Here is a 12,851-nt window from a genome sequence, read left to right on the forward strand (position 1 = left end):
TTGTAAATAAGTAATATTTAAATCGCCCAGTATATAATAACCAATAAGCGAAGTATCAATCATTTCATTTTGCTCTTCGTACAAATCAATCCAGGACTGAGGAGAATTGGGAGGACGATAAACAAAATTTAAAAGAAAGGATTTACAGTTTGTGATAAGTATCTGTAACCAGATTGACTCGTATCATTTATTTCAAAGTCATTCCGACGTTTATATGTAATATCTTCAGAAATATAAGAAATTATTCCCCCACCCTTCCCATTTGATCTATCTCGTCTCTCGCAGTTATAGTTTCGTATGTAAAGGTAGTCATTATTTATATTATCGTTTAAGAATGTATCACATAAGGAAATGATTTTTTGTGATTTAGAATGGTTTAAAATATGTTTAATTTCATCCAACTTTGGTTATAAATGTTGTCTATTGAGACTTGCAATAAAAAGTCCCATTCAATCAAAAAGTAATGAGTTGTCTACTGCACTTTGTATTACTGTGTGTTGTTTAGTTGTTTTACATACATGTGTGTGATTATTTATTAATAAATTGATTTTCGGATGATTCTCAGAACGAATTCGCCCCTCATGAGTGCATTTAGTACATGGCGTTCCTAACAATAGCTCGGAATAATTTATAACATTCGATGTTTTATCTTTACAATAAATATTTTCATCAAAAAAATGTGTTATATATATTGAAGAGTTTGTGATATTAAAAGATCGATTCGCACATAAGCATTTATCCAATACTATTTTGCATTTAATACAATATCTTTGTATTAGTAAGTGAGATATGAATTTTCGATATAGTTTTATTAGAACCGATTGATATATTAGTTTGAAAATCGCTATAGAGAATGTGTTTGAATATAGATTTATAAGTAGTTACCTTACTTTAAATACAAATATATGTTTTAAATTGTTGATTTTCAAAATTTGAGTGCCTGTCGGATATTTCCTAATTCCTATTTATTCTAACGCTATTCTGATAATAATTTTCACTTCCGGGTCTTCTGTCGTTCCAAGTCTGTCTTTCCCCATAATGAATCGCGGCGTTGCTCATCTGCACAGAACAATGATATGTGATAACCAGTTATCCCGAAATAATAGCAGAATATTCCATTTTGTTGTCCCCGCAGACCTCTGTGATACATGTGCGTCAACATACCTTTTATGTTTTATTATTTGTACGCACTCATTTATTGTAGCCACTAAGGTCCTGGAACCATACATGTTTAAGTGTATTACATCACTGGAGAAATATTACTCCACCGTATCTCCATTGCTGTATACAAATGCTTGATATGTTCCGATCAAGTAAGCCCCAGTTTCCTGACATATCCGATAAATATTCCGATTTATCTGGCTTATATCTACATCCTGTTTGGGAGTACAAAGAAAAACTCTTGTTGTTCTTGAAGTGTTACAGTTACTTCCATCTGTTCCTGGTAGGACGTATCGTGACGTTTGCCGCCACTAACGTCATTTCAGCCTACATGTATTATGGCGTTAGAATATTGTCCCATATCCAAATTGTCTAGGCTGCTTGGAATGTCTTTTATTTTCGCCCCACTGCATTTCTTGATATCTATTTGATCATTCAATCGTTTCTGTTGAATCCCCTTTATCACAGAGTCACCACTTATAAAAGTCTTTTCTCTTGGTGGTGTTTCTTTCTTTCTTAAAAAATCAGTTCAAGTGCGTTTTTCTCTATATTTCGTGAATTCGATATGTTTTAATAGTGTATTTTAGTAAGTGAACTATGTTACTAGTTACTAAATTATGTATAAATACTCAATTCTAATTGAGTAAATTTCTTTATGTGGGCGAGGTGTGTAAAATAGTGACATTTATGGTTAATTAACTGTTCATGTTTTAATTATCTTATTTGATTTCATTGATTGAAAGTTTAATAAGTTTTGATTGCAAACTTCGTTACTTAATTGTATGCCAATATAATATACATTTCTTTGGAATGTTGTCTCATAAAATTGAAAGTTTAACTACAGATACATTTCCAGCATTGAAATAAAACCTTGTTATTTGCCTGTCAGCTGATAGATAATGTTTACTTCGATTATGGAATTTCGATATTGTAGTACAGTTCGTCAAATAAGACGTTAAAATGACAATTAATTATAAACCATTTTAATTGTTATGATGAGTGTTTATCAATATAACATTTTACCAAAAGTCAAATTTGAAAATGTAAACGTGCTTATTATCGGTTATAGGGCGTATCAAAAGTATGTTTTACTAAATGTGATTGGCTACTTTGGTATGTCATTTAGCTGTCAGAAGCACGTGCAAAATCATTATAAAAATTATTGCATTGTTTTAACAGTAGGAGTTTCTCGTAGTTCTGCTCTTAGATAACTTAATTTATGTTAAGGACAGTATTTGAATAAATCACTATACGATCGTGTCGTTACTAACGTTACACCTGCTAGGCAATGTAACTACCAAAATCTAAGCTTTACCCTTGCCATTTCTCATGAAAAGAGGTTTTTTGTAAGTTTTTACTACAGTGTATATACATACAAGGAAAACCCATGACAACGCGGGATGGAGCCAATTTTGACACTTGAGATATGAAATAACTTGATATCGACCTGTCAGGCAATATTACATCCCAAATATTTAAACTCCAGCCCTTGTGCTTTTAGGAAGAATATTTGTAAGGTTTTTCTTTCGGTTGCCATGGCAACAAAACTTCTGCCTGAAATGAAAATTCTTTAAATATTTTCTTACTTAAAATATCGGCCCACTGGTTTAGGAAAAGATATTGCTTGAAACAAAAGTTAATGACATACGACGGACAACGCACTCAACTCACCATATATACGTTGCGTTAGTTGAGCTAAACTTTTAAGGCAGACATCATGAATAATAACAATTTGTTTAGCAAGAAAAACAATGAAGACGACTTATTTTAAGGTTGAAAAAACATTGACATTTTTCTGGGACTTAAACCTTGGAGTAGAGAGCGACAATGTGTGTTCTGCAGGACATGTTAATGTATGTAATCTGCACGACATGTCAATGAAGCAAATATTCGACACAAGCATCATTTATCACTTTCTTGTTGGGTTTTATGTCGCACCAAACAGTTCTAAAAAAGATCTGTCTCAGAATTGATTGCTGGAACTTTACACTTTTTTCTTTGACTTTGACATTGACTCTGTACCCTAAATGTGCTTCTGCATGTCGTCCAATTTTATAAACATTTGATCCAAGTAGACATCTGAAACGAATTTCTTTATATTGCAAACTTAACTTGGAAGTTGAGCATCTGGAACCTGGTTTTACTCAATCAAACCGTGTGGAAGAGAACAATATTTATGTAATCATTCCTTACAGATTTGAGGAAAAAATGCAGAATTATCCTGTTTAATATTTAAGGCTGATATTGCAGAAACAAAGTTGACAATTTTCACAGAACCAGAAGCAGCAATTGTATACTACCAAATTAAAAATAAATCAATTTGGAAATTATCGTAAACGACTGCCGATAAATCCAGTCCTGGGACAAAATGTATGGTTATTGATCTTGGAGGTAGGCACTAAGTTACACAGGATTAAGGGAATGAACTTAATACATTTTTCTGTTACATTATAATAAGGACAGTTTATATCTAGGTCTTATTGACCACTCTAAAATTCATGATCTTAAGATGTCTATGTTACATGACTAAGAGGACAGATATACTTAATCAATTGTATAAATAAATTTAACAACAACCTTTTTTACCAATAAAATATGTATTCGGAGAAAAATTACTAGGAGTAATAATTATATTGGGTTACTTAAGAATACAGTTGTATTGTGCTACTTAATTAAAAATAAAATTTGTACGCTATTATTCAATTAACAGCAGATTCCTTAAGCATATTTCCTATAAAGTTAAAGGGAAAAACAATTTCTCATTTTCATGAACAAGATATTGCCAATAGTCATAATTGGTGCTTACGACTATGTAAAGCTTTATAAAACTGTTTCTTTTTTGTTGCTTTTGGATTAATATATATTTTTCTAGCTACATTTTAATAGTTAGAAAAACTGTAAATTGATCTTCCTAAATAATATGTCCAATGTTAAATTAAAACCATTGAAACTGTTTACTTAGTAAAAAATTTGAATGTTTTATGTAATTCTGTTAATTACTTAAGTGTGCACAGCTGATATTAGAACAAGAAAAATAAAACAATCACTGACAAATCGTTCATATTTTGATTACTAATTGACATAGATGAATAAAGCTTAAGTATATTAAAAAAGTTTTAAAAAGTTAACAAACAATTTTTTTGCAGGTAATACTGTTGATTTCACTATATTAGTGCGTCAGTCGGATGGTGGCCTTTTAGAAATCAAATCGGCAACTGGTATAGCATGTAGTGAAAACATGGTGATAGAGGAATTTCATGAACTCCTTCGTAATATAACAGGTGACGCAGTCTGTCAGAAATGGATTGACGAGTATGCTGATGATCAAATTGATTTGCAAAGAGAAATTGAAGGAAAACTCAGATCAATCAAATATGACAGCAATAGTTTTCAAACAATCAAAGTTCCAGTTTCAATAGATGAAGTATTCCGAGAAATAAATCATGAAAGTATAGGACAAGCTATAGAGATATCACAATATAAAGGTAGAATTACATGGGTATCGGATAGAATAAGACTAGACGCAGAGATAGTCAAAAATCTGTTCAAATCTTGCACTGATAGTATAGTAGATCATGTTCAACATTTACTGAAAGCACCTGAGGTTCAAGGAACGGGCATATTTCTGATGGTCGGCGGGTTTTCCAAGTCTTCAATAGTTCAAGAGGCCATAATAAAAGCCTTCCCGACTGTTAACGTCATCATTCCGGAAGACCCAGACCTGGCCTTTTTGAAAGTTGCAGTGATTTATGGTCATCAACATTAGGGTATATGTTAGACTCATCTTACTTAATACACTCACACTGTGTGTAGGTATACCAGATCATGTATTTCTCGACTGAATTATTCCCTGATCAAGAAGAACATCATAAATGTTGATATATTTCCTTCTAATCTATTTAAACAGTGTACATACTAAAATGTATAACATATAATCTGTGTATGTTATGGAATGAACGAAATGTCTTATTTTCTAAAGAATATTTTTACGCCACAAAAAAAAAAAAAAAAAATCCAAAATTTATTCTTATTGCACATACATTGTATGTTGCACATAAGCTGAACTGAAAAATTACAGCTTCATGATAACGAGAATTGACTTCACTTTTATTTTACTGTAACAACAAATATTATAACTCTGTAAATAAGCTTCTTTGTTAGATATACAGTATATAAGACTTCCTAAAACATACTAAATGGTTTATTGTTAACATAAAAAATATTTATGTAAGAAAGAAATATATTATAACTACATGTAATAATTTTCGTTGTTTATTCAGTCAAGATTAAGTGTTCTTTTAATATAAGGTTTGGAAATAAGAACAAAAATCTTATTCCTATTTAATCTTCGCTGGTAAAAAAAATGAAATTTGGTTAAATAATGCCATTACTTTATGTTGTTTTTGTTTGTTTTTAGCTCACTTGAGCACAAAAGGGGGCCATAGATTTTCCTTATAGTATCTGGTAAATTTTTTTTTTTAAAATCTTCTTGTATAAAGGTACAAGGCTTAAAGCTTAGATATTTGGTATATTATAATATTATCTTTAGGTCCTCTACCAAAGTTGTTCAAATTATAGCCATGGGGTCAGAATTGGCCCCGCCCCGGGGGTCATAGGTTTACCATATATGTATTTATAATTTAAAACTTAAAAATTCTTCTTGTTTGAAGGTACAAGGCTTAGAGCTTAGATATTTGGTATAAAATATCATCTATAGGTTCTCTACCAAATTTGTTCAAATTATAGGCCTGGGGTCAAAATTGGCCCCGCCCCGGGGTCATAGGTTTTCCTTATTTGAATATACTTAAAACTTTAAAAAATCTTCTTGTTTGAAGGTACAAGGCTTAGAGCTTAGATATTTGGTATAAAATATCATCTATAGGTCCTCTACCAAACTTATTCAAATTATAGCGCTGGGGTCAATATTGGCCCCGCCCCAGGGGGTCAGAGGTTTTCTTTTTATGTATATAGTAAACACTTAAAAATTCTTCTAGTTCAAAATAACAAGGCTTAGCGCTTAGATATTTGGTATATAATATTATCTTTAGGTCCTCTACTAAAGTAGTTCAAATTATAGCCATGGGGTCAAACTTGCCCCCGCCCCGGGGGTCATAGGCTTTCCTTTTATGTATATACGAGGGCTGTTCAATAAATACGCGGAAAAGTGCTGCCATATTTTTAATATTCATGGGGAATTGACGTTCTCTTAACATTTTGTAAATAAACATATAATAAACATGTACACAAAATTTCAATAAAATCGGATAAAAATTAATTTGTACAATTTCAAGTATTTCTAAGGTAATCGCAGTGAAACCGGCCAAACGTCGTAACGACGTCACGCTCAACGCATGTATGAGAGTCACCAAAAACACGCACCTACTCCTTCTCGAAATACTCTCCGTGAAAGGAAACACACTTTTTACAACGGTTTATCCATGACATGAAACTATTAAAGTAGGAGCCATTATTTATCTCTGAAATTGCACCTTGCACCGCGTAGGACAACTCGTTAACGTCATCAAAGTGTTCTCCCCGCATGACGTTCTTCAGTGTCGGGAGCAGAAAGAAATCGCTTGGTGCGAGGTCAGGGCTGTAGGCCGGGTTCTCGAGGACTTCGAAGCCGAGTTTCCTGATAATGTACTGTGTTTCGGCCGCACGATGAGACGGTGCGTTGTCGTGATGAAATATCGTGTCGGCGATTTTCGTGGCCCGCTTCTTTCTCATCCCCCTCATAAAATCGCGTCTCAGAATCTGAAAGCATAAAGAAATACAATCAAAAGTAAATTGTCGTTATAAAATATTTTTATAATTACTTACACAAATATAAATAATTATTAGATTATGTATTGACATAATACCGAATATCTTATTATAGATTAAATAAATTTATTCACCTTAGAATAATACTTCGCCGTCACAGTCTGACCCAGGGGTACCACGTGGCTCAGTATCACACCGTCGACGTCGAAGAAGACGATGAACATCTGTTTCCTTGCAGATGGGCCGACTCCTGGAGTTTTCCACATAGAAGTTCGTATAGGCTGATCCATGTCTCATCAACAGTTACTATCCGTCGCAAGAAACGTTCACCTTCTCTATGAAAGCGTCTGAGAAATTGATTGCAACACCGCACCCTTTCCACTTTTTGTTCGTCCGTCAACAATTTAGGAATCCACCTTGCACACAGGCGTCTCATATGGAGTTTATCGTTAATAATGCGATGCACTGTGCCAATGCTACAATCCGATCTTTCTTTCGTGTATTTCGCGAATTGTCAAGCAGCTCCTTTATCACAGCGACGTGATTTGACATTACGTTGGGACGTCCACTGCGTTCGTCGTCATGGATGCTTTGCTGGCCGCCTATAAATCGGGCATACCACTTGTACTTTGCTGTTTTCTTCATCGCCTGATCACCATATGCTTTTTGTAATCATAACATTGTTTCTTTCTTAGAAAACCCGTTCAAAACACAAAGTTTTATTGAAGATCGTTGTTCCGATGCCATTTTAACGCCTGGGGTCAAATTGGCCCCGCCCCGGGGTCATAGGTTTTCCTTGTATGTATATATTTAAAACTTAAACATTCTTCTTGTTTGAAGGTACAAGGCATAGAGCTTAGATATTTGGTATATAATATCATCTATTGGTCCTAAACCAAAGCTGTTCAAATTATAGCGCTGGGGTCAAAATTGGCCCCGCCCCGGGGGTCATAGATATTCCTTATATGTATATAATAAAAACTTTAAAAAAATTCTTGTCTGAAGGTTTAAAGCTTAGAGCTTAGATATTTAACCAAACTTTACAGGAGTGATCAGTACCATCCCTTGTTGTGCACGTCACCCGCACGTTCTGCTTCGCTGTACAAAATGGCCGCCAGAGCTAAAAATAGAAAAAAAAATGTTCGCCCTTCACAGGTCAAACTACTGGTTGTATTTCAACTAAACTTTACAGGAGTGATCAGTACCATCCCTAGTTGTGCACATCACACGAACGTTCTGATTTGCTGCACAAAATGGCCACCAGAGCTAAAAATAGAAAAATCTTGTCCGCCCTTCACAGGTCAAACTACTGGTGGGATTTCAACCAAACCTTTCAGGAGTGATGGCCCTGAGTCGCTCACCAGAAACAACTGCTTTTTAGTGTTTGGAATTATCTATTGTCAAAATTTTCTAACATTAAATTTGGGCATGAAATATCTTTAAACAATAATTTGAAGCAATGCCATGACCTGGGGCATTTAAGTTTTAGCTTAAACGGGGCCAATCAAATTAGTATGAGCAAACTTGATAAAAGACTACCTAAGATTGGTAAGAATGCTACAGACAAAGTTTGGTGATCATCCATTAATTAGCTTAGTAGGAGATGATGTTCAAAGGTTTTTCTATTTTTAGCTTTAGCGGCCCCTGAAAAGTGCCAATCAAATTAATATGAGCAAACTTGATAAAAGACTACCCAAGAAAGATACAGACAAAGTTTGGTGATCATCCATTAATAAGTTCTGTAAAAGGAGATGTTTAAATGTATTTCTATTTTTAGCTTTAGCCGTCCTTAAAAGGGGCTAATCAAATTAATATGAGCACACTTGATAAAAGAATGCTACATACAAAGTTTGGTGATCATCCATCAATAAGTTCTGTTGAAGCAGACTTTTAAATGTATTTCTATTTTTAGTAGCTTTAGTGGCCTCTAAAAGTGGTCAATCAAATTAATATGAGCAAACTTGTACCCAAAAATGCTACAGACAAAGTTTGGTGATCATCCATCCATTAGTTCTGTAGAAGAAATTATATAAAGGTTTTTCTATTTTTAGATCTAGAGACCCCTTAAAGGGGCCAATCAAATTAATATGACCAAACTTGATAAAAGACTACCTCAGAATGCTACAGACAAAGTTTGGTGATCATCCATCAATTAGTTCTGTAGTACATTGTAGAAGATGTTTAAAAAAAATATTCTATTTTCAGCTCTGTTGACCCCTAAACGGGGTCAATTAAAATGACATGAGTAAATTTAAGAGTGACTGTCAAAAGGATGATACAGACCAAATTTGAAGTAAATCTGCCCATCAGTTTGTTGACACATGACGATGGACGACGGATGCCGGTTCTGGTGAGCTAAAAAGATATACATTTTTGTTCAAACTATGAGTTAAAAAAAATCTTGACTAAAAATTGCTTGCTTAAACTTTATCCTATATTCTCTTAAAATATTCTGGTATCTACCTTTTTCAATTTCTAAATCATGGGAGGACAACCGAAGTTTAGCAAGAGCATTTCTGAAATTTCTAATTGTCACTACTTTTGAGTAATATTCATGTTAAAAATTGCATTTAAACTTTTATACGCATACAATTTAGAGCTATCATTTATATATCCTTGCCATTCGTAAATATTGGTCCCTTAAATTTTGTACGAAGGAATTTATAAAAAAAGGTCTTCATTATTGATTGTTTGTTTATATCAAATGTAACCAACACTTTTTTCACAATAAATTGCGTATACCAGTACACCAATTAGATTGCCCCGTACTATCCAAAAACAACTGCAAGAAATAGTATTTTTAACCTAGCCTGTGCTCGCCCATTCTGAGTATTTAACACCAATATCTTACAGCCATTTTAGCAGCATTTATAAACATAGGAAATCTCCCACAGTCACATAGGACAACTGCATTAATTGTAATTTTCTTTCACAATTAAATATCTTTTACATGCATAGTTATGCACTAATTCTGGTTGTACTAACTTGTGTGTACCCAAAATTTCTGATCCATAAAGTAAAATAGGACCAATTTTCGTGTAAAAATATTAAATAACACTTTTGGGGGGTTACTGTTCGTAGTCATATAATTGCGAAAGTATAGAGATAAGTACTATTTTAGCTTTAGACCCTTGTTCACTAGCCATTCTGTTCAAGGACAACTGTTGTGTTAATGTTACACCTACATAACTAAAATTGCTTACAACTTTTAAGAATTTGATTATTATAAATCCATATATTAATATTGCTTAGTTATCTAAAACCTATATTATCTGGCGAACTTTATAAGGTCCATCATGACTATCTTGTTTATATAAATGGAATCACTACTTAACAGAAAAAGAATGCTTATTGACTGCTCATGAGTAAAAACACTTAAAACTTTGCATGACAAGGGACAATCATTGGGTTCCCTATTTTACTTATGTCATTTCCAAGTCTAGAGCAAATTAGCTCACTGAATACCACTTTTCATTCAAATTATTTTTTGGTATATTAATTGCCATAGTACAATTATTGGCGAAACACTATAATATTTAATTCATAGCTGCTTATGCGAAATAATAAAGTATTTTGTCCTTTTTAGCTTACATGTGCACGCAGTACTAAGAGGTGAACATTCGTGATTGCAATAAATGTGTCCACCGTTCGTTGTTGTCCAAAATATGTATTCCTCAACCATAAGGTGTATTTAAACCATACATTAAAGGAAATATTTTTACACATCTTATCACCGGCATCAGTGATTACAAAGTGGTTCAGTGGTACCAGTGATCTAAAGTTTATTTCTACGACATGCATGCTATACATTTAACTTTCATTTGTAATAATCACTCAAGATAGGAAATATCAATCTGGTAGGTGCATCGAAAATGTTTCGTATTGGCATACATTTAACTTAGTTTTAAATGAAACGAAGTCTATACTAAATAAATGCGACTTAACATTGTATTAAACATAACAAAAACAACTATAATTCTATGAGCAAAAAAAAATAGGAAGAATTACAGGGACAAATATTTTATTTGTACCACTTCTCGCGTTAAATGTATAATATCGCTTATTTACGTTACTTTTATTTGTCATTCAAGTTAATCAGTTCACCACGTGGTGAAAAGGCACAATCCCTTTTTTGACAGTAATGGTCATTCTTGAACCGAAAAAGGTCAGTTTTATACAGGGTACTTACTATAGGACATTAAAACATAAAAGAGGGCGAAAAGACCCGAATCGTTTAAGATGTCTCTATATAAATAAAGTAACATTCGAGCGGGACCAATTTTTTAAGCCTAGTTTCTCTTCAGCCAAGATATGCTTTACACCGAGATTAACCAGTGCCCCCCCCCCCCCCGGAAATAACAGTTGTACAACAGACAGGATAAGTTGACACAAAATTCGATAAATTCTGTAACAAACTCAAGCAATTTTATAAGAAACAGGAATCTATTTCACAATTTTATATCATAACAAAGTCACGATCAGTTCTATCATAGACACGAGCAATTCTATAAGTGACAGGATCCAATTCACAATAGTTATCAGATGAGCATATATCGGTGAAACAATATAAAAATATAACTACAATAATTTAAAAAAAAACAACGTTAAATGAGATGACAATATCATAAAATATGTAATAGCGTTTCCTGTCGCAGACAGATGTGTCCCTCTTTTATCACACACAACGAAAGGAAAATCATAAATCAGTGACATTTCCTTGCTAGACGTACTGCACCTGACCAAATGATACACGCTATGATTGATGATTGTAAGCTATAGCCAACAAAAGAAATATAGCAAATATTGTTTGTTTGTTTGTTTGTTTGTTTGTTTGTTTGTTTGTTTGTTTGTTTGTTAAGATAGGCTTTATAATATTGACTTGGCAACTGTCAAAAAAAAAAGACCAAGACCAAATAGTGTTGCAAATGGTAGTAGACTTTTCTGACTTCTTTACAAACAAAAAGATACGACAGTCTGCGCCAATATCAAAATGGTAGCCTTATTATCTCTTTATAACTTTCGATAAAACTATTTATAGCCCGTCTACGAATATTCGGCTACCAGCCAGTTCAGTCTCTTAAAAAACAATTAATTTCAAAATAAAATATCGACATCAAGTTTAAATAAATATAATTTTTGTACAACACATTCTTCTGCTGTTTAGAGATTAAAATAACCAAGATGACCTAATGAGCATGCGCAAAAATATGTATTGCTTTATATCTCTATATTGAGCTACGCCATAACGAATGCGAAAGAAAGGTAATATTTTTCTCATATTATGCTACGTAATGATTATTGAATCTAACCATAAATATATTCATTGAACACAAGTCTGAAGAATTTTCATCACTTTGGATAATTTTTTTTTCTGTTTATATTCATAAGTCATACTTCTGATATATACTTAATTTTATGAACGAATTGAATATCATTATTTCATTTAATGTGTACAATAAACTAGTTATGAACATTTACGAAAACAATGACCTATTTATCACATACATGTTCGTAAAACAAAACAATTTTTCAATTAAAACAATAAATTTTTCATTGACGCGCTTAAAGTTTAACATAAAGTGAATTTCTGCGCTATCTTTGTATCACATTAAAATATGGCATACGCTTTTTACGTCGTGAAAAACTACATGAGGATGTGATAAAACGATAGAACATTACTGTTAAAGCTTTATCATTTTTTTTCTTAATAGTCGGCTTAAAGAATTTTACGACGCATGATTTCCACAAAATACCGTCTCATTGTTCCTACATGACTTTATGTAAATACCAAAAGGTATTCAGTTACTTGTGGGTATAACATCGACCTTAAAAAACAGCATAAAAATTTATTCTCAATACAATTAAGTATTTAAACATTCATTGAATTGAATATATAAATAATAACGAGTGTACATGAAGTTGCTCTA

General features: G+C 32.9%; 1 protein-coding gene across 1 annotated transcript; it reads left to right on the forward strand.

The window, feature by feature from the left end:
* Positions 1 to 3,533: 3,533 nt before the first annotated feature.
* On the forward strand, positions 3,534 to 4,927 carry LOC132757099 (heat shock 70 kDa protein 12A-like). Its single transcript, XM_060748284.1, has 2 exons — positions 3,534 to 3,552; positions 4,308 to 4,927. Exons 1-2 carry the CDS (start codon positions 3,534 to 3,536, stop codon positions 4,925 to 4,927), a joined length of 639 nt encoding a protein of 212 aa, XP_060604267.1.
* Positions 4,928 to 12,851: the final 7,924 nt, after the last annotated feature.

Source organism: Ruditapes philippinarum, unplaced genomic scaffold, assembly GCF_026571515.1.
Source record: "Ruditapes philippinarum isolate M1 unplaced genomic scaffold, ASM2657151v2 ctg636_1_1_1_1, whole genome shotgun sequence".
Lineage (NCBI taxonomy): Eukaryota > Metazoa > Mollusca > Bivalvia > Venerida > Veneridae > Ruditapes > Ruditapes philippinarum.